This window comes from Anomalospiza imberbis, chromosome 5 (assembly GCF_031753505.1).
Source record: "Anomalospiza imberbis isolate Cuckoo-Finch-1a 21T00152 chromosome 5, ASM3175350v1, whole genome shotgun sequence".
NCBI lineage: Eukaryota > Metazoa > Chordata > Aves > Passeriformes > Viduidae > Anomalospiza > Anomalospiza imberbis.
The window spans coordinates 31,923,889-31,949,602 of record NC_089685.1 but is presented as its reverse complement, the minus strand read 5'-3'; the positions used below and the strand labels follow the sequence as shown (position 1 = coordinate 31,949,602).

Genomic DNA, 25,714 nt, shown 5'->3' with positions numbered 1-25,714 from the left:
TGGCAGTAACACTTTCCTTTTTCATTTATCTGGGCTCTCCTGGCTATATCTGAAATTTCTTATTGTACAAAGCTGCAGAGACAATTTCTGCCGTGCTTTGTACTTTTTAAACATCAGTGAGTATCCCTCCTCATTTAGCCCCATAGCTGGCTTGAAATTCTGTTCCTATCCAAAAAACACAGGTGGGACCATGCCGAGGTGAGGAGGTTCACTATTTTAAATACAGCTATTCACAGAGCTTTAATTTAAGGGTTCAAACTACAGTGACCTCTTCTCTAATCAATGCCAACTCAGTTTCAGTGCCAGAAGCAATATTAGGCTATCTACATATACGATTTCTAGGATCACAGTGACTAGAAGAGTTACGAGTTAGATCAGAAAAATGTTTGAAATATTAGTTAAAGATTTAGAAATCATGTGAAATAATTTGTGAAATAATTTCATAAATTAGAAATAATGTGAGATAATTTCATTTTTCTACCCAATGCTCAGCCAGGTAGAAACTTGGAGAACATGCATACAAAAATAAGGCAATGTGCACTGGCATATTTTAATGAAAGCTAAAGGAAAAAAAACTAATCAAATCTGTTATGCAGTGTTGCTAGGAAGACTGACTGCACTAAGGCTTTTGCTGAGTCTTTCAGAGATGCAGCTGTTTCATATTTAGAACAATCCCAGCAGTGCTAAGTCTGGCTTGGAGAATAAAGGTTTGAAGAGGACGTACAAAAGGAAGCCATTTACCTAGCTTTGCATATAGCCTGGACAGACAACAGCACAGAACATCTAGAACATTTAATAGTGGAAAGTGTGGAGTATGAAAATGTATCAAGACTGAAGGAAGAAAAGGAAGGGGTTTTTGTGACATAACATTCCAGTTTCATTGAAACAAAGCGCTTAGGAAAAATTACAGAATGCCAGCATAAGAAAGTGGATTTTCAGTTCTAACCATATTCAGGTCTAAGTGTATATACCTAACTGTTCCTGTCACAAGAGGTGACATGTTAGAGAATGCTAAAAATCCAGATAATGCAGTAATGGGGTTACTCTGTCTTGCTGTCAACCGCTTGGGGAGTCAACTGAACTGCATTTCCCAAATTCTTTGTGCTTCAGAACCTTTTCAATCCATGCTGGCCTTAGTAAGATTTGTACACTCCTGAACCTAACTTAATAACCTCCCTGTCCTGTGTGACACATTTGCAAGTTGGAAAACCACCAGACATGACCTGACTCACAGCTGCAGTAAAGCCACTTGGACAGATTCAGCAGTTACTAAAATCAATTCAAGTTTACAAGTCACCAATCTAACTAAAAGCACTCTCCTCTTCTCAGCTATGGCTTGGTTAATTGATTTGGTGTTATGGACAAAAATCCAAGTAGTACCAGAAGTTTTAAAAAACACAACTCGTTGTTAATACAAATAAATCAGGAAACACACCAAAACCAGTTCTGTATCACCTGACTGTTCTTAAATAAAGAATGGATAGTTGGAAAGTACATTCTCACTGCCTTCCCCTGCAACCTGAAGGATGACATGCATGTCAACTCAGCAATAAATTTTAGTTGTTACTTTCAAAACAGTGAATAGATTCTCTCAAATTACCCTGGAATAAGGCACCACTATAACTAGTGTATGTTTTCAAAAAAATTGAAAGAACACACTAAATTTGAAAATTCTGGATTCAATTTCCTTACAAGTAGAACTACACATTTAAGAGACTAAGTAAACTGCAATTATAAACCACTAGAAGGTACAATTTAGCAAATTTCAAACCAAAAAGGACAGGTTGCTCTACTTGCCAAGGGTAGTCTCATAGCATCTTGCACAAAGTGCAGAAAGATTTTAGCAAAGGAAATCAGAAGAGAATTACCTCAATGTGGGGAACTTCCACAGCTATCTCTAGAGCCCTCCTTGCATCACAGTGAGAGAGATACGCTTCAGTAGCAACATGGGGAGGAGGAGGAGAATGAAGAGGATGAAGAAAAGGAGAAATGACTGCTATTACTAATTGTCCTGACTAGTGGCATGAGGAAGATGTATTCCCTTTTCAGCTTTAATGGTTTTTAGGAACACAAGTCTCAGGCTAACAGAGAGAACAAAAACTCTATCTATCTATCTATCCTAAAGATACCAAGGGACAAGGCTCTAACTGTATGTGGGAGAACCATACACTTGGAAGGCAAACTGCTATTTAGAGAAAGATGAGCATTAGGGAGGTAAAAAAAAAAAAAAAAAAAAAACAAAAAAAAAAAAAAAAAAAAAAAACCCCAGACATTCTGTGGCCACACAAAATACAACTACATAAGCAAAATTAATCTACTCACAACAAGCCTGGAAAGCGTAATGATAATGGCCATTATTTATACTAACAGGTCAAATTATCTTGCTGTAGCCATGTGGTTCTACAATATACCAGCCTATTTTTAGTGCTTTAAATTAACTTAAACTTTAAACTTTCTAAGTGAAAAAAAGTTTCCTACACTTTTCTAAGGATATCTTTAATTGTGATGAAAAAATCTTCTCTAAAACACATTTTTTATGTTAAATTATAGTATACACTCCGGTTGCTAAAGAGGCAAAACCAGATTTAAGTCAAGACAGACATTGTAAGGCAGCATCAATATTCACACAAGTACTATTTTTCTTTTACCTCCAGAGAATATTTGCCCATACATGACAAATGACAAAAGGTATTAGAATTAACATAAAGAGTAATAATTTCTAGCAAGCAACACATTAAGATGAAATTTCTACATTTGAAATAATATTCAAGTAAAGTATAAATTGCTCACTGTAAATTAAACATATTTGTTGTAGAAAAACAGATTTGGCCAGAAAGTCATGCAGATGATAGTGGATTATCCTGAATTACACTAAAGAGCTGGGATAATTTTGCTTCCCTGAATTTATGAACAATTAATACCAAGAAACTGTAGCAGTACTAGTCTTGTTCAGCTATGAACATGCAAAATGGAAATGTTTAATTCGCTTTGCAAATATTTAGGAATAATTAAATTACAACAAATAGTAATATGCACTTCCAAAGCAACTTTTAAGTGAACATACATTCTTCTACAATAACCTGAAAAACCTTCATTTGAATTCTGTACACCCAACAATGATATAGATTACAGGGTGTTAACTGATGTGGACTGCCTGTCTCAGAATGAAAGCAATAATACTAACTGCAGCTGAAAAGAAAACCAAGCAAGATGCTGCAAAGATTATTTAATATTAAAGAAACAGTGAAGCATAAAATAAAAACTGGGATGATAAAAACTGGAAGTGTCTTTTATGCCATCGTGGATGACCTTTTCTATTTTAAGGTCCTCCTACTTAATAGAATTTTCTTTCAAGTAAATGTAAAAACAATAGGAAGGTTTTTCACCTGATTGCCATGGAATCCTATTGATGATATTCCAAACCCATTCATTATTACACATTTTCACTAACAGATGTGTCTCTAAAATAAATTCTCATTGGTATTTTTTTTGTTTGCTTGTTTGTTTTGGGCAAGCTGCTACTTATCTATCATTAGTAAATACAGCTGTGTTTGGTTAATGACTTTTGCGTGTTTCAAAACTAAACACACAGCATATTAGTGTAACGCACTGAAAAATCTGTTTTCTGTTAAAAAGAAAGATTTATTTGTTACTGAAAATCAGGGAATTATAATTTTCATGTTCCACCTTGCTCTTTATTCTAAAACACTATTAGATATACTTAAACTACTCCTAAAAGATGCTTGCCCACAGAAGTTTACAGAAGATGGAAATTCCATACTACTCCTAAGCAATTATCTGACCTAACCTTCCTTAGAGTACCCTTAGTGTCTAACCTAGAAAATCTTTGCTGTACTGAAACAAGTTTTTACCCATTGCCAAGGGACAAAAATATTCTCTGAAGCAAGCTTTTATTATATTCTGGAAATTTACAATGTTTTGCTAATGTTATAGTCTTTTGTTTGAACAAATGAATAGATCCAAGGCCAGACTGGATGGGGATCTGAGCAACCTGGTCTAGTGGAGGGTGTCCTGCCCATGGCAGGCTGTTTGGAACTAAATGATCTTTAAGATCCTTTCCATCTCAAACCAGTCTATGATTCTATGATTAAACTGCCTCTGAGCATTACTATTTTTCACTTCTGGATTTTCTCAGCCTGCCCACTGTAGACTGAGAATGTTCCATTCTTGAGAGGAATCTGTCCATCTTTACAGTCATAAATATGACCAGCTACACTTTTCAAAAATTATCATAAATAAAGTGTGGTTAATTATGAAGGTGCAGTTAATTTATCTTAGGTAGAAACAAATACAACATAACTATGGGCTTCTACGTGAACAGCAGTGTACTAAATAATTTTCAAAAATTCACAGTAAGTGGAGTATTTCAAGATGGAACTCAGGACAAATACATATAATTAATGCTGTTAATTAGAAAAAAAACCCCACTGTTGCAACTCTGTTCAAAGTGAAGAAAGGAACAAATTGTGTACATATCAGCAACTCTTTATCAAATCTAGACTAAGTATCATAGGGAGTCCATACAGAGCTCCCTGTCCTGTTCAGAAAGATTATGCCATATATTGAGAGTTCAGCTGAGCTCTTTCTTGCTCTTACACTTCTCCTTTTGATTGAAGCTTTTTGTACTACTTTCTGAAAGTATAGCTTTTTGAAGTAGACAGATTGATTACCTTTTCTCCATCATTCATTAAAATAATTTTATATATCAAATAGCTATACTGAAACATATAGTGAACAATTTACTAATGAATATTTTCCTTTAAAAAATAAAAAAAAGGAAATTGTGTTTACCTTTTCGTGAATAAAAAGTTTTCAAAAGTATTTGCTAGCTCTGGCCACATACTGTCAAATTTTCCAGAAGATGCATGCTGCCTTGCAACAGGTAGTCCAATGGAGAGAACTTTGAGAAGAGAGGACACAGCTAGCTTCCATGTGCTTTCAGAAGGACACGAGTATTTCAGACTAAGAGGTATTCTAAGTGTCTGCAAAATGAAAGTCAAAACAAAATTTTAGTTACTCAGACAAATCTAAGCTTACAGCAAGTTTCTGCACAAGAGCTTGGAGGACGCTGTCATAGATGGCAGTACACATCCCTACCTTTTCTGCTAGTATATGAGATGGCCTTTCACAAATACAATTCTGAAGATGATTTATCATATACCAGCTGGCTAAAGCACAGATCTGAGGCCAAGTACAAGGTTAGAAGTCACAATTGGTCCATTATCATTTATCATTTATAATCACACACTAATTTTCTTTTCTGTATTGCCTTCCACCATTTCTGCTAAGTCTGACAAATGGGCTTTCCTAACACATAAGAGACTGCAGGCAGTCTGTTATCACGAGTGTATTCTGGAGAATTCAGTCTCTATAAAGCCATCCCAAGTGCTTCCACAGTAAAGAAAAAACAGCCTCATTACATTTAAACTTTTCCGAGTAAAGTTGAACTTTAAACACAACATAACATAAACACTGGAAGAAATCTGGTCATTACTGACTGTTAAACCACATGAAATTTGAAAGTAAGAACAGTTAGTGAAATTCTAAGATAAAGGCTACAATACAATTCAAATGTAAAGCAGATTAAAGTACAGCAAATTTTAAGTTTTTTAGATAGAAAGTCATCTTCAGTATCTATAAAACAAAGTCATTAATTTTAAAACATTAGACATATGAACTATTGACACTTATATGCATTCTTTTTAGTATTGTTAGTCAAACTTTAGAACATGATAGTAAGTTATCTTGGAAAACCAATTATTTAGTTGACATTTCAAATACATAGTGACTAAATTCAGGTACTGTATGTATGACCCCCCCCATGCCTTTAGTGCAGTCTCTGATTTGAGGAAAACAAAAGGAGGAAAGACTCACTCTGACTGTCACAAGGGAGTAAATTATAATTAACTCTCTATGGCAAAAAAATTATGACAGCTAGAATCTAACCATAGAGATAAACGGATTTTTTTTTCTGCTGCTTTTGGTCTTATGTGTCAAATCTAATTCCAAAATCAACATGGGCTTTAGAGACATGAAAAATAAATTTAAAAGCATTTTCATATATCACAATAGATCATATTGTTATCAACTGCAAATTTTACAAAAAAGTGCTATTTCTATCAGTTTCACCAATCCCATTAAAACAGAAGTGGAAAACAACTGCATTATGTTTGAAATACAAATATTTAATTCATAACAGATTTCAAATAATATCACCTGCTTTAAACACATTCAGGTTTCTAAATTTCTATACAGGAAAATCCTGATGTCAACCAAGTCATTGCAAACAAGCCAGGTCAGACACATTCTTATTTTCCAGACTTCTGGAAAATATTACTTCTATTATTTACTAAAATTTTTTGCTGAAACTGAATGGTCAAAAAAAGTGAAGCATTTGACAATTTCACTTTAAAGGTATATTAGCAACATTTATTATGTATTATAAGGTATATTAGGTAGCATTTCAGAGCTGCATTGACAGATGAAGTCATTAAAAGCAAATCAAAAGTAACAGAGCATACACCCCCAAAGTTTTTATGCCAGTCTACAGAAACTGGGCTTTGGCCTTCAATGCCATAATTACTAAGGGGCCTACTTACCACACTCAGTATAACACTTTCAAAGATGAACATTTTGTGGCCTAACACATTTGTTAATTTTTATCATAACATTAAGATACTGATGCTGACATTACCCAGCTAAGAACAATACAAATAGATTAATAAATAGCATTCCAGCTCAAAAAAAATTATTCCCTGCTGCTCCTCTTCATAAAATATCAATCTGTTTACTACAGCTTGAAGCTTCCCAGGAAGTGTTTGTTGACACTAGCTGAAAATAAAACTCATTATTTTTAATATAAGCTCATTAAATTCAGAGCACATGCAGGTCAAACTTTTACCTTAATAATGTTCTGAAGAACCTTCTCTGTTACCACAGCTTTGTGGCAAGCTGTCTTTTGGTATAAGTCCACCACAACTTCCAATGATCTCTCGGCAAATGGTACGTAATTCAATGCCACCCATTCCGCCTAGGAAAAGGAATTAGTAAACTACTAAATTATATGTGAAAAGGTATTAATTAAGGAACAGAAAGTGTATGTTTTGCACTGAACTCTCAGTTTAATGCATGCAAGGTTTGCTAAGAATATGGTCCAAACCACAAAACTGCAAATACAACATAGTCTGGCTATGAAAATGTACTCTACATTGAAGTAAAGTACATTTAAGTAGGAGAAATGTTGCAGTCTAAGCAAGACAACTACATTAGGACAATCTTTAAGGAAATTTAACTCACCGGTGCAAATAGTTGTATCTAGTGTGATTCCATTGTGTTGCAGGACAAACAGAATAAGAAGAATTAATACATACATAATAGTTACCTCTTTGATTACACTGAATCAGATGCTCATGCTTAGTGAACAGCAGTGTACACAGATAAAAAGAATTACTGAACACGCTCCATTTCTTTACAGCACGTGCAATTCAAAAATCTGCAGCTTGAGGGAATTTCCTCCATTCAAAATTATCATGTCTCTGTGTTAAATTTAGTACCTCTTGTAGGACAAATTATTTTAGATTAATTAATGTACAAATTCAGGCACATTTGTCTGGTGTCCAAGCCAGACCTTTCCTACATGAAGGAATGGAAGTACAAAAGCAAAGAAAAATGCAAAGAGAGTAAAAGAAGGTAACAAAAGCATGTAAAAAAAAGCTTATTACACAACATGCAGTTAAGTTTTTACAGATTGAACAAATGCATCTTGCTGGACAACCTATATCTGAAGCTGAATTGGATTAACCAGCCAAGTGAAACAAGTGAGATTTCTAATTAATTACCTGATTATACTTTGCATTTGCAATGTGCTTTGTTTCCAACTGTCCATACTGTGGAGGCTTGCAGGAAAACTCTACAAAGGCCAGTAGTTGGTCAAAGATTGCAGGATACATTATCTGCATACCTTCTGAGCCCACACATATAGCCTTTATCAAAAGAAAATACAGAAGTTTAATAAATATTTCTTGACTTTTTTGCTCTAACACCTGCATCAGTACAAGGAACTACTACAGAAAACTCCCTATATAAGACTATGCAAGAGTCATGCTGTATGGAAGATCATGTATAGTTCCAATAGGTTAAGGAAATTAAATTTTGTTACTTTATTGAAGTAAATAAAGTTGCAAGATACCAGGGCATATATAGTTCAGTAAATACAGGTATCTCATCCAATAAAAGATAACTTTTCTTCACAAACTCTTCTTTAACTTGTCAGTAAAATAAAGTCTTATATAAGACTTTATATAAGACTGAGATCTTGTATATAGATCTCAGCCACATCTTTAAGTTCTACTTCAATAAACATTTAAATTTCAGAAGTAAATCATAGAAGGCTTCAAAAAGTAGTTTAAAGAGTGTCTTATAGAAAGGAATAGAAATAAAATGAGAATTATATGGTTTGGCATAACTACAACTCAAAATCTTGCTTTAAAATGTAAAACATTTCAGAAACAATGTACTTACCAAAAAACCCCAAACTCCCCTATACTACAGCAGTAAAAGACTAGAAGATGAGTTCTAATGAGAAATAAAAAGAACAGACCAAAGGGTGTAAAATAGTCTCAACATATGGAAGCCTGAAAAGAGATGCAAAGATCCCTTCCATTCCCATGTTCTTGAGTTGCAATGGTGTCCTTTTTTAGTGGAATCACGTTATAAAATATATTTTTTAAACCAGTCAGGGCTCAATCTGAAAAATGTTAGGTTCTTTTCATGCTATTCAAACTGCAAAATTGTTCCACAACTTCAGAAAAAACCAGAAGTGGCCCAAGTCTTCCTGTATCAGCAAAGAACCTAATGCTACACGCAAACACAGAGAAATGTTTTGTTTCAAAAACTGCAAATATTTACATACTCTTCTTTAATGCTTCCACTGTGTACTCCTGCTTTAATGTTTTCTGTGTGTACTCCTGAGAGTATCAAGAGATGAAGAAGGTACTCTGGCCTAAAGCAAAACCATCTGGCTCATGGCCTTTGCTTCACATCAGCACTGGCTGGCTGCCTTGCCATGTGAACTGTACTATGTTCACACAGCCAAGACGAGCAATCACACAACTTCAGAGAACTTACTGATGTCCAAAAATACTTAAATGTTTTTAGGAACTTCAGTGCTGTTGTGTTAGTAACATAACTATAGGTCAGATGGGAAGTTTGAGGTACCATCTTATGGAAGTCTGTATTTGCAAAGGCTTGTAACTGCCAGGGTAACCCACTGACATTGGGAGTGGGGAAGGGGAGATGTCTCACTTTCTCGTGTAGAGTTATTGCTTTTGTTATTGTTTAGAAACCTTCAGCTAAAACATCTTGACAAGAACAAGAGTATAATAATGTGCAGTTTTTCCTCATGTTAAAAACTTTGGTAACCCCTTCTTTGAAAAGTCCTAATGCCTGCAGCCTTTGGAAACTAAGATCATCTGGATAAGGAGACTAAAAACCAGAAAAATCTGAGATAAATAAATGGACTCATCAAATGGCAAAAACAGGATTTGGGCTAGACTGACCTGCTGGAAAAGGAAGGATAGAAAAGGGTCAAGCCTGACTGGAAAATGATGAAAATGTAGACATGACTAGTTTTAAAACTTCTGGTTATTTATACACCTACATACAAAACTGAGATTTAATACCAACTTCTATCCAAGCAAACTGAATTGAAATTTAAACAAAATAATTCACTCCACAGCATTTCCATGGCAGGGGTGGTTGGAACTAGATGATCTTTAAGGTTCTTTCCAACCTAAGCCTTTTTATGATGCTATTCTTATACCTTTGTTTTCAAAATACATGAATGAATATTTGTTAAAACCATCAGCTAAAGGAACGGCTGCAAGGTAATTATTCTACCTTGCTTGCATATGTTTGAGATTAATCAGCTCACACTAAGCAAAAAAGAAAACAAGACATTGAATTGCTGCTTGTTTGGCACCCACCATGTGTTCCATGAGCTAAATGGGGCAGGATTCTGACAGCAGCAAGGGGGGAATATATGGCCACATAGTTAAGCAAAGTAGTCCTAACATGAAAGCCCAAAGGGAATGAAGCCAGGTCATGTATATATTGAATTTTTGTTTTGTGTTTTTTTTTTTGTTTGTTTTGTTTTGTTTTTGGTGGGGGGAGGGGGTGGGGATGGGTTTTTTTTAAAGTAGTGCTTAATATAAATGCATTATTTAATTCATTATCAACTCTGCTTCTTTTGAATAAATAAGTTTTGTGAATAAGCACTGAATTTTGCAAGGAGATATTTTACAACTGCAAAAAGAAAGAAACAAGCAGTACTATTCTTTTTTTTTGGCTTTCAGAGAAAGAGAACCCTTATTTGTTATTGATAGATTTACTTGCATGAAGTAAATACTCTTTGAGCATGAGTTCTACAGTAAGAATTTCTTAAGCAGAGATGCAGCATTTTCCTTAAATAACAGATTATTAAGAGTCAAGAATGTAGGTAATCTGCCAGAAAACCTCCTATATTTTTATGCTTTGTGTAAACTGTAAGTTCTCATAATCACTGTTCTTTCTAGACTGTTCATGGCAGCACCTGGACATCATATGGAAAACTGTTTGTAGGACTGCTCCTCCATCTCCATGTACAGACCTTCAGTATCAACATCAACAGTATCAACATCAACAGTACTTCAATATTAGATGGACATGTAAATGGCTACAAACACAGCACATCACTTAAGGTACTTCTGCAATCAAGCAAAAGCACATTTCATAAAGATTACACCATTCCTTTCAATGCAAAACATCTATTTTGCAGCAGGAATGGATATCTGATTGTTAAAATACAACACACTGTGCAATCATAAATAATTTTAAAAATCATATTTAAATCACCCCAATATAGTTCTATAGAGTAGAAGCAGCACACACTGTAGTTTACCTTTCACACACTAGAAGTTGCATTATTACCTTTTGTAAAACATCTAAAGCTGTAAGCACCGCTTCCTGTAAACTTGTCAGAACTGCTTCAGTGTAAGATGGAAGGATGAAAGGGGAAGCATCTGAACTGATTGGAACTGAAACAGCACCGTGCAAAATGACACCCAGCTTTTGGAGATCATCCATGCTGAAACCAGTTTTGATGTGTTGGTAAAGAGCTGGGAATATCTGAATTAATGCTGTAAGAAAAGGCTGGCTGGGTATGAAAGTCAATTTATCACAAGTAATTGGAGGCCTTGTACTTTCTGATCCAATCCTATACCAGCTGTTCCAGGCTGCCCACCAAAGATTCAAATCTTCAATCTCATCTGTTATTACAGGAGGTTCAGATCCATTATATCTTCCTATTCTTTCTCCTATGGAGTCAGTTCTCATGAATGATCTGCCAAGACTAGCAGCAGTAGTTGTCCCTACCACCAAAGGTACAGAAACATTGATGGCAGGTGGTGTCTCAGGCTTCTCAGAGTCTCGAACAGGAGAAACAATTTGTAGGATTTCCTGGAAGCTTTTCAGAGCAGCCAAGGAAACTTCATTATTTTTGCTAAGTGCTGCTGACTGGATGTGATCAAGAAGAACATCCCAGGCTTGGGAAAAGTCTCCTATTTAAAAAAAGAGGGAGGAGGGAATCATTTTGGAACTTGCTTCCTATTCCCATTCCCACCCACTCTGCCTCTCTAAAAGGCTGCTCATGTACTTGTTAGTCTAATACACAGAAATTTCAAGAGATTAGGTGGCCACCTGAATGATTTTTATATCAGTTCAACCATAAGCTGAAAGAATTGAATGTGACAGAGAAAGACATAAATATGAAAACTGAAACAATATACCTATGTTCATGCTAAATTTGTTAGCAAAAACATCACATACTACATCCCATACCAGTAAAATACATTTTCTTTATTCAGTAGAGTAAACCAGATTTATTCTTAAACATATTAGATGCCTGTTGATTTTAAGAAGGGTTAAGCCCACACAAGGAATTAGGGTAAAACTAATGCAATTACTCATTTACAAAGAATTTATTTTAAAATGCTCTGATAATTGTACTGTGGAAAGATTTCATTTGAGGCATTTGAGTTTTTCATTAAATTTAGTCTTAACCTTAAATTTTCTATATTGCTAATTACAGGGTTTGAATAATTAAAGTAGTCCTAATTTTTTTATTCAATTTTAACTCAAGTTTAATATAGCCTAAATTCTACCACATTTCTGCAAATGACTGATACACTTACTAGCTGTCATTTGTATCACAAATTACCAAAATGAAATACAACAATTTATTTCATTTTGGTTAATATACATTACAGTTAATATACATTAATTGCATACTATAGGATGCTGAAGGTAGATCAATCTAATGAGGGCTTTTCTTTGTAAGCTATGTATTCTCTATACCTTTGGCAGTTTTTCCTTGTAGAAATTACCAAGCTATTGTAAAATATTACTACATACAGCTGAACAATGTAAATGTTCAATACTTCACTGACTTTACAGGTAAGTTCTCTTTATGTTCTCAGAGTACTGTTAAATTTGACACACTGATGCCACAGAAGAGTTCCAGGCAAGTGTTGCATTCCCTTAGACAGATAAAAGGAAAAGCATGTTCTGACAAAAGAAAAGACAAAGTATTATTGTTATCAGTCTGCTATAATTTAAAGCAATTTAGCACCCAGAATTGGGACTGAATTGTGACTACTGAGATTTAATCTCAAGTACTGTGGTAAGAAGAAGAAATCTGTAGTTAAAATTTTTGGCTCTACGAAGCATGAATTAATAATGCCATAATTTTCATAACATTTGAGGTGACACAAGAAAAAACATTTTTGAGCTAAGATTAAGCTTCTTGCCCAGTACATTAACTGAAAAGAACATACAAAAGCAGAAAGTTCGTTACTGTGCCTTTTAATATCTGTAAATTTTACCTAGAGGCTGCAGTAAGTATCTCCTAGTGTTAAATATTCTCGCAACTCCAGCCAGTGTTAATACCCATGTCTCAGCCCACTGTTTTTCAGCTGTATCCCTTGAATGATGAATGAGAATGTTGCCTCCTCCTGATTCAATCTTCTCTTTGTCAGCTGTCGTAGAAGATTCTCGAACCCTATCCAACAGGTGAAATAAAACCTGTAATAGCCAGAAAAAAAGAGGGAAAATGCAAGTTTTCAAATAACATAGTTGTATTCACAGTAAACCAACAAAAAACAGTAATTCTTTCATTATCCTTTTTGTCACTATGTCACCCTGAAAATTCCCTTGTTCTAAACAGTCTCCACAGCAGTCAAGATTAACAATCAGTCAACTGATGGCCACTTGAGAAGGGCTGGAAATAGCACACTCAAACCCGCCAAGAACAATGTCAGCACCAAGAGAACGCTAAAACCAGTGGATCTCAGGCACTTCACGGGTCCAACAGGCAGGCTCAAATATAGCCTAAAGTTTCCATAAAGCACAACAAACATGACTGTGACTTAGAACACAGCATTTGATAGATCCTCTTGAAAGACTCAAAACAGAATGCAAAACAAGGCTCCATCTAGTAACAAATCAGCCCAGTCACATGACCCTCAAACATCTCCATTTTCACACAAAAGTCATTCATTCTTGTAGGAAGGAAACCATCTTTTTATCGAACTCTTGAGTAAAAAAAAATAAATAGGATATTATAATTGTATTTTAGAAGAGGCTTTAAAGGCTAGAGAAGACAAAGTGTAAAAAACATTCCCAAAACCCAAGAGATCAGATTTCTGCCACCTTATGTTATCTTTAGAAAGTCCTAATAAATTATCTAAGTGATAATGGCTATTAAATGGTAAATGGTCAATGGTTAATAGAACGTAAATGCTCTTTACAAAACCTTCAGAGGAAGCTTACACATCATACCTTCCATATTACTGTGTGCCACGTTGAATGTTGCAGTAAAGTTCCATGAGCACCAATAGTGGAAAACAGTGTCTGCCCAGCGCTCTTTCTAACTGCAGGTCGGGGATCCACACACAGTTCTCCAAGTTTGGCATACAGGCATAACCAAAGGCAGTCAAATGGTGATGCAGGATGGAAAGGTCTGTTCAGCAACACTCCTTTTTCTTCTGCCTGTTTCTGCAACACTGCTTCTTCTTTGTTTAGCTCCTTTTCAATTATTTCACCTCTTTGGAAAAAATAATCTGAAATATTCCACTATAAAATAAATAAGACATATAGTGTTGTACAATAAAAATAGGGCAATACTTTAATGATCATGAAATAAATTGCCTCTTATTTTCACAAAGTATTTTGCAAAGTACATCAAGATATTAATTTCCCTACACTGGTGAAATAAGGTCGTCACATAAATATTGCAAGGTCCAAAAATTACTCTTCTTTCTCAGCTTTTAGATTCTTTCTTATTTTAGATTCTTTCTTATTATTGTTATGGGGGCACAAAAAATGTATTAAGATACTGATGAACATGCTTACAATGCAATACTATTTCTTTTAGTTAAGCAGGAATCATGGAGATTAAAGGTAAGATGTGCCCACTCAATTTACCTATGATTCCAAATGACAGCATGGGAGTTCAGTAAGAAACCAAAAAGCTAGGTTGTGGCTTTCATTTGTATAACTGACTACAGGTAAGTTTTCATTAAAAAGAAAAGCAAAAATGAAAGGCAGAAGCAGCATCACTGTAGGCTAATATAAAACTCACCAGCAAACCAATTGAAGTTAAGCTAATATTTAGCTCTTGATTGTGAAGTCCAAAGCTTCCTGCAACTTCAACAACTATCTGCAGACAAGTACATGGCATTGTAGGAAGGAAGTCGGTCACAACCAGCTGGAGACACTGGAATGCAGTCCGTATTAAGGACTCTCTTAAAAAAACAAAATAAAAACAAAGCACACACACACACTCATTTCACATTTCTTCAAGAGCATGGAAATATTTTTAATACAATACCTCAGGAAATAGCATTATTAAATAATAAAAGAAAAAAAATAAAATTAATGTTTTTGAGAAGAATTTGCAGCACTTTAAATGGGTTTTTTAAGATAAAATTTTAAGTTGAAGCTGAAAATTCTGATGAAGTATTTTAGTCCATGTTAACTACCTAGTGGAGGTGGAAGTTTAGACTTTCCAGTGGTCCTTAGCTAATTTTACATAGTGAAGTCCATTTCTCTGTTTTAGAGTTCTAAGGCTTGTTAGTTCAAATGTGTTAGCCAGAACACTCAAAAAAAGCCACAATGGACAAAGAAAAAAAACAAAACAAACAACAACAACAACAAAAAAAAAAAACAAGCTAAATTTAAGCCTGATAATCTTCCAAAGAGTAAGATGGTCTGAAGAGTTTCTTGTATCAGCAGTTACAAATTACTTCAAGTATGCCAAACAGGTGGGCAAAATTTTTTTTATTTCATAGGAAACATGCACATTAATATAATCATAGTCTTACTTGCTTCAATACTACCTTATATCAGACAAAAACTTTTCAAAATATCTACCCTTAAACAGATCCTTAATAATTACTTTGCCTTCAGAATTAGATTCTGAATACAAACACAAAAATATAGTACAGAAAAGGTTTGCAAGAAGGAGTTCTCAGAAGCAGCAAGGCCATTTACAACTAAAATCTTGTTCAGTGACAGACAAAATGAAGGAATCAAAAGGAATGGCGGAGTGTAGGTAACACAAAATAGGGAAGCTGCTTTTAAATTTCACTGCAGGGTTTTTTCAATGTTTAATGTACAACAGAAATAACTTCAAAGCTTTGTAATACAGAAACTTGGTGTCCTTCAGGATGTATATCCTGGGAAAAAATTTCAGACAATAGACATATCAGTTACCTATTCCAGAATCATAAATTATTTTTTTTTATTAATCCAAAAATCAAAATCAGAGGTGGGTCATTTCCACTGTATTGTAACAGCCAACATAATACAGGAACCAGAGAAATACACAAGAAACTTCACATGGACAGTAATGGTACAATTAATAATTCTCTAATATGATGAAGACTGCAGAGAAACATCCATCCTACCATGTAAGATCAAAGTATTTATCATTGCTATACTGATGGAGGATAGACTCACAATATTTCCCCCATACTCATTAGAGGAGTCTATAAATTGAAACAGACCCAAAACTGCTGCATTCCCCCTCCACTACACAGTTTCAGAGGTATGTGACCTTCAAGGATTCTAAGAGAAAAGAGGAGGCAGAAAATCAAAGTATAGTTCCACTACTCATTTTGAAGTACTGAGTTAATGCGAAAGTAACATGTCTTTTTAAACTTCAAATGCAAGAACAAATTCAGAACAGTTTTTCCAAATTAAGGTCCCACACTACTATGTGCTTGAAGAAAGGTTTAAAAGTCCCTCATGCAAGTAGCAACAGTGATAGTACTCTTGAAATTGTGGAACTGTCCTTGGTGTTACAGGTGACCACAAAAAGGTAACTATAAATAGAAGAAACTTAAGCTCAGTGAGAAATCTTAAGACTGTGTAGGGGTTCATCTATGCTTAAAATAAACAGAGGCTTTCCACTGAAATAGTCTTCAAAGACAGGCTTCCTTCTGGTTGGCAGGATAGTACTGTACAATCCAGAAGTGACGAAAGTATGGTTTTTGGTTATCAAAACAGCATTTTCTGTATTTATAAATGCCTGGAAAGAACTTCTCCAGGAAGGTAAATGGATTTCTGTCCTGGAACCCAGGATGTTCACTGATCAGAGGGAAGATACTTGTGAATAGTCTTGTGGTCAGTAAGTTAATATTTAAAGTATGATAACAGCATCTGCATTTTGTACTCACAACTGTAACTTAGGTAAGAAATTAAGTTCTTTCTCAAGGAAAAGGAGGCATGCTTTATTTTTTCCTACTCAATATAATGTGGACAAACAGCACTAGTTGAAGTACATTATTCCGTATACTTTGTAGGAGGAGACTAAGATATAACACAAGATGTTAGTAACATCTTGAGATATCGGCCAGTGAGATGTGGGTTTGAGATTTAATGGGATCTGAAGACTGTCTTGAGAAGGAATTTGTGGTGGTTCTCATCCATTTGTAACAACAGTGAAAATCAAAACACATGCAGGAAGACATTGCACGAAGTGTGGAAACAACAACTACCAAAGGAAGCTTAATTACAAAAAAGAGGATGCTCACAACCAAGAATGCCAAAATCCTTAGGAATTTTGGTAGGTGCAGTGCAAACAATACTGGTCCAAGAGCAAAATCCTTCAAGCATTTGAAGGGTCTTTAGGTTTTTTATGACCAGAAGACTAAAGCTAAGGTGAAACAAAAGGAGAGATATGCCAAGGAGAATTCCACTGACACTAGATATATGATGACCTATCCTGCTGCTAGTCTTGACTAGCACCTAAAAAAACAATAAATATGGTTTGAATGTGTGGGTATAATTCTTGGTGCTTACGGTTGCAAAAGCAGATTTCAATTCATTGCTCATTTCAAAAATACTCATTGTAACTTCATCTCTCACTTTCCCTTGTGGGCAGAGAACAAGTCCATCTCTGCTGGCAACAGAGTCAATTGTGTAAGTCAAGGGATTCACCCACAGGCAATAAATAATCTTCCATCCTTCTGCTACCAGCAACCATTTAGGTAGGAAGGCTTCAAGAAAAAGAGAGAGCTATCAGAAGAAAAAACACACTAGAGTCTACTAGAAGAATTAAGAAGAAAAAGAAAGAATAGATAAACTGAGCAAGAGCTGATTCATACAGATGTATTGGCAAACACCAGAGATGTGTCCACCAGATGGTCAAGATCAAATTAAATGGCACACTGAGTACTCCTCAGTGTATACTGCATGCTGACTACAGGAGAACACCGAATGGAATAATATTCTGGTCTTCTGGAAGATTAATTCAGTAAAATAAAGTGAGCTTCAGGAAGAATTAAAAAGTGTATTTTTGTTGAGTAAAATTTTTCACAAGTCAAAAATTACAATGAAACTATGATTACTGAAGTGGCTATTAAAGTACAAAAATATCAGCAGAATTTTTTCTACTGTTCTTATCTTACACGAGTTTAAAATTTTATTTCCACCACTTACCCCTGATCACTTTGGATTGCCCCCATGACTCCAAGCACCAATGGCCAACCAGGTCCTAAGCTGTCACCCTGACTCTGTAAAATCTGTAGCACACACTCCAACTGCTTGATCCTGATATCAGGATGACTAATGTTTGACAGCTCCTTTAGTGGATTCAATAAAAGCAACTGCAGTCTCTAAAAGTAAACAGTAAAGCATATTAAGGATGCTAACATTTAACTGATTCTTAAGTATTTTTATGTATGAGTGAAAACATATAGTACAAATGAAAGATTCATTGAATTAATTCCGTAGCTCACTCACTAAATGCTCAAATTCAGACCATAAAGGGCCTTTGCAGAAAATCTACCTTCCTGGCTCATGTTGTCCAGGTTCCTCAGGAAGTGGCTACAGATGCTACTACAGTTGCACAAAAAGTGTCATGCAACTTTATGCTCACTCAGCAGGGCTACACTCAGCTTCTATCTCAAGAGACCATAGAAAAAATATCCAACGAGTCTCAGTAAAAATATAACTTAGAAGGTGATTTAAGGTGCTGTAATTTAGAAGGTTAGGCAACACATTTTCTACCTAGCATCACATATATACTACTAAACATTCTGGAATTGTTTTGCACTCATGGGGGTGACCCATAATTTTTTCTAAGATATGGACATAATATGCAAGCATCACTTGTAGTTAGGTGTTTGAAAAATGAAAGCGGATAGTTCATTAGAATGCATGTGGTGGTTCACAACAGTTACATCGGAGTGTTACAGCTACAGACATTATATACTCAATAGCAAAGTTGTTTTATGAATGAAGGAGGAAAGTATCTGCTCCTAAACTTTTTTTTTTTAACTTACCTGATTTTGAGATAATGGAGGATCATGTCTGAATGTCAGTCCTGCTTTAATGAGAGAAGTTAAAGCTTCTGCTCCCCATTCTCTCATTCTGGAGTTGGGATGCTGACAGACCTGAAAATACAGCAATGTTTTGTTTAAAGTCATTTTTATTTAACCAACATATAGAATATATAATTAAAATAGACATTTTTAGTGTAAGAATGTACATACAATAGAATAATACAATAAATCTCTAAATGGTAAAATTTGGCTTCATAGTAGAAAAAGAAATTTATCATTTGGATAGACATACCTTCTGAATAAGGAAGCAATAGGAAGCAGTGAAAGACACAGAAGGAAACAATGAAAATTACATACACAATTCATGTAAATAAATTTTCCAAAATGAATAAACTAACAGCTAATTCTGATAATGACTGATTAAAAAGCACCAAACAACCCTTCAATAAATGCCTAAGACTCTCAGGTTTAACTTAACCTAAAGCTACAAAACTGGAAGTTTCACACACTGCTTAACATAATCAAGTGAGCATGACCATAGCCAACAAAGAAAGTGTCTTCTATACTCTCAAATACAAAAAGTAACTACATGTTGAAGACAAAATAAACCTCATGCTCCACTATTTTAAAAGCTTGATAAAGCAACAGAAAGCATCTTTAAGCTTGAGTTTCAAATGTATACCTTAATTTCTCTTTGTCTCTACATTCACTAAAACGAACAACTTTCCTAATTGCTTTTTTAGAACATAAAAATTAAAAACATTGTGCACATTAATTTCATAGATAGCTAGTATGAACTCTGCTGGATCTAATACATTACCTTCAACTAATGTGGGAGGTGTACAGTTTCACTGACCACTACACAATTATTCCCACGCACCCTTCCAGCCCTAGCTCTGACGGTGTGAGAACCCAGAGTCAAGTTCAAGACAGTACCATAAAGAAGGCTGATGCTTTTAAGTGGTGGACCATTCTATTATCAACCACTAGCCAAACTAAAAAGGTAAATAATGTAGAAGAGATAGCTTAATGCTTAAAAATGTGGGTAAGAAATAGCCACTCTCCTGATTTAATTACATTTAAAAAATTTTATATAAAATAAAGAGAGAGAATTTGAAGTACTTCATGCTCTGATTCTGTCCAGATGACCAGTTCCAGAACCAGGGAACAAGCTATTCCCTGAGGTTGTGTTTAATTGAATGATAGCTGATGTTTCCTCCTTCCTTATTGTACCTTAACACCTTAGATTTAAAAGGAAATAAGGTAGTACAGTTTGAAAGAAAATGAAAGACTATTTCCTCCAAAACAGTGGCAGATTATCTGCACTGTATGGGTAACAGACTGAAACAGACTGTTCCCTAGATGAAAACAGTCTCAAGATGTGGATGGCGAACCTTATTGTTTTGTAGGGCAAATAATAAACAAGAGAGATGCCTGTGCTTTAAGTCTTTAAACCCAGAAGCGTAATTTTTTTTTCTCTTAGATAAAGTATTTTGTGGCTCCCATAAAAAGATATGGCTAATCTTTGATACTGGTTGAAACAATGCACTGGTGCTAAGGAAGTATCTGATACATTCTGAATTATGAGGAAGAAAAGCCTTCTCCTTTACCCACTCTAAAACAAACCCTGTTCTTACATTTTATTCTCCTATATACTTGTGTGGAGAATTAAAACTACAGTTACATTCAATCACCTGGTTTTGGTTTTCAATTCAAAATGTAAGGTTTTTTTCCTTCATAAAGTATATTTTTCATGTTGAAGTTAAAATACTAAAAAAAATGCAACAGGATTATGACATTTTTATACTTGAACAGTATTCTCTTAAAGAAAGCATTCAGAAGTTAGCTTAAATATTAAAAAAACAATCAAACAAACAACCCTTTCTTAATAAATCTCCTGGCTTCAATTATAGGAAGATTCTATCTCAGAATCACTCTAAATATTTGTACTGTGTTAAACAGTAAATTTGCACTACCTTAATTAGAACAAATACATGAACTATAATTACTTGATCTTTTTAGACACTGCTGTGTCAAAAACATATAAAGACTGACAGCACCATAAAGACAAAGTTACCAAGAGATATTAAAATATTGTAATTTAAATATAATAAATTCACTTTTAAATCCAAACCATAATGCATTTAAGTTGCAACAATAAAGTGCCTAAACCAAAATATATAATTATAATTTAGAATTTTTTTTTCTTAAATTACACATTAACAACGTATTTCCACGATATTTTCATTAATACAAACTAAATTCCAGTACAAGTGATAAAAGGCATTAGTTACCTCCAGAAGATGACCGGTCAGAGGTCTCCAAAGAATCTCAATCCTGCGCATGTTAACTAGTCCCGTTTCCAGTAATTTAGCAACAGCAAAAAGTGATGGTTCCTTAATAAAATGGAATTGGCGCACATGACTCCGAGGTATACGGCGAGAGCATTTTGCTCGGGGACAGTTTCTAAGCCGAGGCGCGGCTCGCTCCCCAGGCCGCGAAGGCCGGGGAGCTGCCGCGGCAAGCGCAGTGCCGCGGGAGCGGCCACACGGGGGCAGCAGGCGGACAAAGACCAGAGCAGCGCCGGTGCCGCACCAACCCGCCTTCGCACTGCCCTCGCTCCAGGCGGCTCTGTAACGCCGCTGCCGAGCACAACAGCCTGCTCCCCACTGCAACTCCTCAGCTTCAAATCATATGTCACAAAATCGGGAATATTTCATTTCATAACATCCTGTTTATCTTTCATTTGCTGCATAAATTCTCTGCTGGAATATGATGAATTCCCCATTCATCAAATATATCTGCAAATATTTTAATTCAATTTTACTTTTTCTAAAATCAACATATAGTCAAAATGACTGTTGCACTGAAATCATTATCTCTTTTCATTTCTGCTGATTTCTTACCTTAATTTTCAACTGATTTTAAACACAAACTTTGCTTATTAAATTCATTCTCTATTGCTGTAATGGCAAAATATTACAAAACATGTTCTCTGCCTTAATTATCTCTAGCGTAAAAGATTAAGGACAAACATTCAGAAACTCTCCTCTGAGATAAAATTACGACTGGGAGAATATATAGTCAATCTTACCTAATCACAGGATCTTCAACCTTGCCAGGCTAAAGGTTGTTTACTGAAGCTGATATGATTACTAACTATGGTTTTCCCAAGTAAAATATGACTTTCAGGTTTTTAAATACCTTATTGTCAGGCTTTCCCTGAAGTTCATTGTAAGAGAAAATTGAAATGAAAATGAGCATCTCACAGAACATACTGTGCTACTCAGCATCCCTAACCTCTGAAATTATAAGGGCTTTTAAAAGTTTCATCCACCCACAACCTTATTAATGGAAACACATGACACTCCTTTAAAAGCACAGGAATGCAGTGAGGGTGTTCAGAGAATCTAGTAACTGTATGAACCATTAAAAACAACACATTCTCTGGTTCATATTTTATTTTTTAATCTAGAGCATCAAAGGTATTACTGGCTTTAGTATTAGAAATAGTTAGCTTAAAGAATAAATGTACAAGTCTTCTGCCTGTTTCATAGGAACATCTAAAAAAATAACTCTTTTTGTACCTTATTGTTTCCATAGGCCATATCCATGGCTTCCAGAGACAAGGAGCAAAGGGCATTTATTAAGTGATGTAAAGACACATCGTCAAGGTACCTGAAAAATAACTTCTGTCAAAACACTGTCAAGTTTGATATACATGTATTATTATAATTACAATATGAGGTTTCTTACTGCGAGTTTTCAAAAAGCTTTGAAATCATGCTGGATATAGATGGCAGATCAGTCATAACTGCTGTAGTCAGAACCTTGAAAAAAGACAGACATACGTCTTACAGATTGTAATAGAAAATACTATATAATCGCTAACTGAAAAACAAACAAATCAGGCTTACTGTGCTTGGCCCTTCCACAGCTCTTCCAGGTTTTAATGCACCCCCAACACTAGGCTTCAGTCCCAGAATCCACACAAGATGCTGAAACATACAAAAGGATCATTTATCAGGCAGAGAAGAAATTAGCATTGTACTCAAGGTAGCCACCAACCTTCCAGCCAAACAGAACTCAAGAGAAATGCTACTGTACTTATTCAAAGCAATTCACAGTACACCATGAGAAGATTCAAACCTTCTTCTATTGCTCACTGAGCAACTGAAAACCAAATTATAGCAAAACACCAAGGCATAACAGCAAGGCATAAATATTTCCTGTGAGGGAAATATTACCTGAAGGGTAGCCAGGACAAGTTGCCACGATGTACCAAGAACTGCTCCATGGAAGTGAGCTAAGTTAAGTAATGTTCTCATACACTGGATATTTTTTGATGTCAGCTACAAAGAAAAAAAAAACAGCAACCAAACAGACATCTAATTTTTATCATTCCACAATCATAGTGTTTTTAGCAAACTTCCAATTTTTACTGAAGTGCTTTAAAACTCTATTTTGTTTGCACTACGGGAATATATTTTTTTTAGAGAAGTAGTTCAGTATCTCTCCTTCTCTCAGGCTTATCTTGGTGAAGCTGAATATGAGTACTTGAGTGCGGCATTCAGCTCTGCTGTCTCCAGCACTGGAAGGACATCGATCTGTTGGAAGGCCACCAAGATGATCAGAGGGATAGAACACCCCTCCTATGAGGAAAGGCTGGGAGAATCAGGATTGTTCAGCCTGGTAAAGAAAAGGCTTAGGCATGACCTAATTGCAGCCTTCCAGTACCTGAAAGGAACTTTCAGGAAAAACAGGGCAAGACTATTTACAAGAGCATGTAGTGAAAGGACAAGAGGAAATGGGTTCAAATTGAAAGATAACAGGTTTCAGTATTAGGAAAGAAATCTTTACTGTGAGGCTGGTGAGTCACTGGACCAGGCTGTCCAGGGAAGTATTCCATGTCCCATACCTGGCAGTGTTCAAGGCCAGGTTGGATGGGGCTCTGAGCAAACTGGTCTAGTGGAAGGTGTCCCTGCACATGGCAAGTGGGTTGGAATGAGATGATCTTTAAGGCCCTTTCCATCCCAAACCATCCTGTGATTCTATGATTTGATCACTGCCCTCTCCTCCCAGTTTCACATTATTATCAGACACAAGTTCAAGTATTCCAGCTTAATTGCATCATCTCCACAAAATCAGTCCATCTTAAGTGAACCATCACATACGTACAACACACCTGAGATCTAGAGTTTTCCAAATGGAATGGATAAGAACTTCTGAGTTAGAAGTCAGAAAAAAACAAGAATAAGAATTCTTTGCAATTAGATAACTTTATTGTCCAGGGCTGCTCCAAATTAAAGCCTTAGGATCATAGTTCAGCTCACCATTATTTTTAAGTATGCTGTGCATCTGTAGCCTGATTTTGAGACATATTGAGATGCAGGAAGTAGTTAAGCAAAGTAAGATCACTTACAAGTTGTACTTACCATAACTGTTCCCTGTGGCTGAAGAGCTAAGGGTTGCCCTACTGCTACAACTTGCTGGTGAGACTCACTTGAGGGACTAATCATTTGAACATTTTGCCCCTGAATGGAATATGCTGGAAGAAAATCACAAAGAGAAGGGAAAAAAAAAACCTAAATTTAAAATCCAGTACTTACTTGTAGTAAGAACTAACTTCTGGCAAACAGACTCCAGAAAAATCTTTTTTATAGTGTTAGCTTTAACATAGTTCACTTTGAGATCTTTGGCTATATTTAGATTACAGTGTCATTGTCCTAGAGAGCTAAAGATCCAGCAATTACTCCCTGTTTCTAACTACTAGACATTGCTTGCAATGCATTTATATATTTTATGTCAAGACTGAAATACTTATGCTTAAGATACAAGCATTAGAGTGTCTCAGTCCAGTTTTTGATAGTAATTGTGTGTAAATGGTATCTGTGTGCTACCTGATAGTAATTGTAACTGTGTGCTACCATTCTACCAGTGCACTCAGAAAATGACGGTGTCATCAATGCTGTATCATGGTATTTTTCCAATATGGGACTGCAGGACACCAATTTTCTAACTCAATTGTAAAAAGAAGAGCAACCTACACAAAATAACTGATGTTGCCTGATTTGTTTTTATAGATATCTGTGTAGTTCAGTCATGTGTACTTCTTAACAGAATTACAATCTAATAATACACTTAGCTGGTACACTGGACTGAAGTAAAGGGTCCTTGTTCCCAGAGTAAGATATTTTTGTTTTATATTAAAAGCTCTAATGTTAGATTCATCTGTATCTTCTTCAGATAGTACCTTTTCTTAGTAAGTAGTAATTCACTTTCAAAGTTAGAAACAGAGTACATTCTAAACCAGCATATATTATGAATTACAACATTCTCTCAAGATTTGGGACACATCAATTCAGCTTTATGTAGGCTGTAGAGTCCAGAACTTATATCTTCCTCTTATGCATAAGTATTACCATCACTAGACAATTGTAGATAACACTGTAGTACATCACAAATGCAGGATGTTCTAGCCAAGCTTTAGAATTCAAGCTGCCAAGAGACTTTCCCAGATTTTGAATGCCTTAATTACACATCCTCGCAGGTCTTTACAATGGTAGACAGACAGATCTCAGAATTTGAACTTCTGACATATGTGAATCTTTCACGAAATTTTAGTTTGAAGATATTAGGCTGATGAATTTTAGAGTGACAGCAAGCAAATGCTGCAAGACTAACCAGTTCTGGAAGGCAGGTGATCTAGGTGGTGTCTGAGGATTCTAACTTACTTTAATATAACCAAATACTACAGTTGCGTGTCTTTGGAATCACATCCTGGAAAAATGGGTTTATAGGACAATATGAAG

At 35.4% G+C, this 25,714-nt stretch overlaps 1 protein-coding gene across 11 annotated transcripts in view; it reads right to left on the bottom strand.

The window, feature by feature from the left end:
* MON2 (MON2 homolog, regulator of endosome-to-Golgi trafficking) overlaps positions 1–25,714 on the bottom strand; it is a 95,330-nt gene that overhangs the window by 38,544 nt on the left and 31,072 nt on the right. For 8 of the 11 annotated variants that reach the window (XR_010999080.1, XM_068190090.1, XM_068190093.1 and 5 more), the window contains exons 15-30: positions 24,338–24,450; positions 23,150–23,254; positions 22,820–22,900; positions 22,659–22,732; positions 22,490–22,580; positions 21,197–21,298; positions 18,903–19,013; positions 18,058–18,233; positions 14,696–14,858; positions 13,894–14,187; positions 12,939–13,137; positions 10,987–11,615; positions 7,860–8,003; positions 7,318–7,335; positions 6,923–7,051; positions 4,813–5,003 (exon numbers count right to left, since the gene is read on the bottom strand). Coding sequence is in view for 10 of the 11 variants with exons in the window: in XM_068190090.1 (XP_068046191.1) it covers positions 4,813–5,003; positions 6,923–7,051; positions 7,318–7,335; positions 7,860–8,003; positions 10,987–11,615; positions 12,939–13,137; positions 13,894–14,187; positions 14,696–14,858; positions 18,058–18,233; positions 18,903–19,013; positions 21,197–21,298; positions 22,490–22,580; positions 22,659–22,732; positions 22,820–22,900; positions 23,150–23,254; positions 24,338–24,450 (2,620 nt within the window). In the remaining variant the exon portion in view is untranslated. The remainder of the gene's footprint in view (positions 1–4,812; positions 5,004–6,922; positions 7,052–7,317; positions 7,336–7,859; positions 8,004–10,986; positions 11,616–12,938; positions 13,138–13,893; positions 14,188–14,695; positions 14,859–18,057; positions 18,234–18,902; positions 19,014–21,196; positions 21,299–22,489; positions 22,581–22,658; positions 22,733–22,819; positions 22,901–23,149; positions 23,255–24,337; positions 24,451–25,714) is intronic. The other 3 variants (XM_068190087.1, XM_068190089.1, XM_068190095.1) reach the window with 1 other exon arrangement.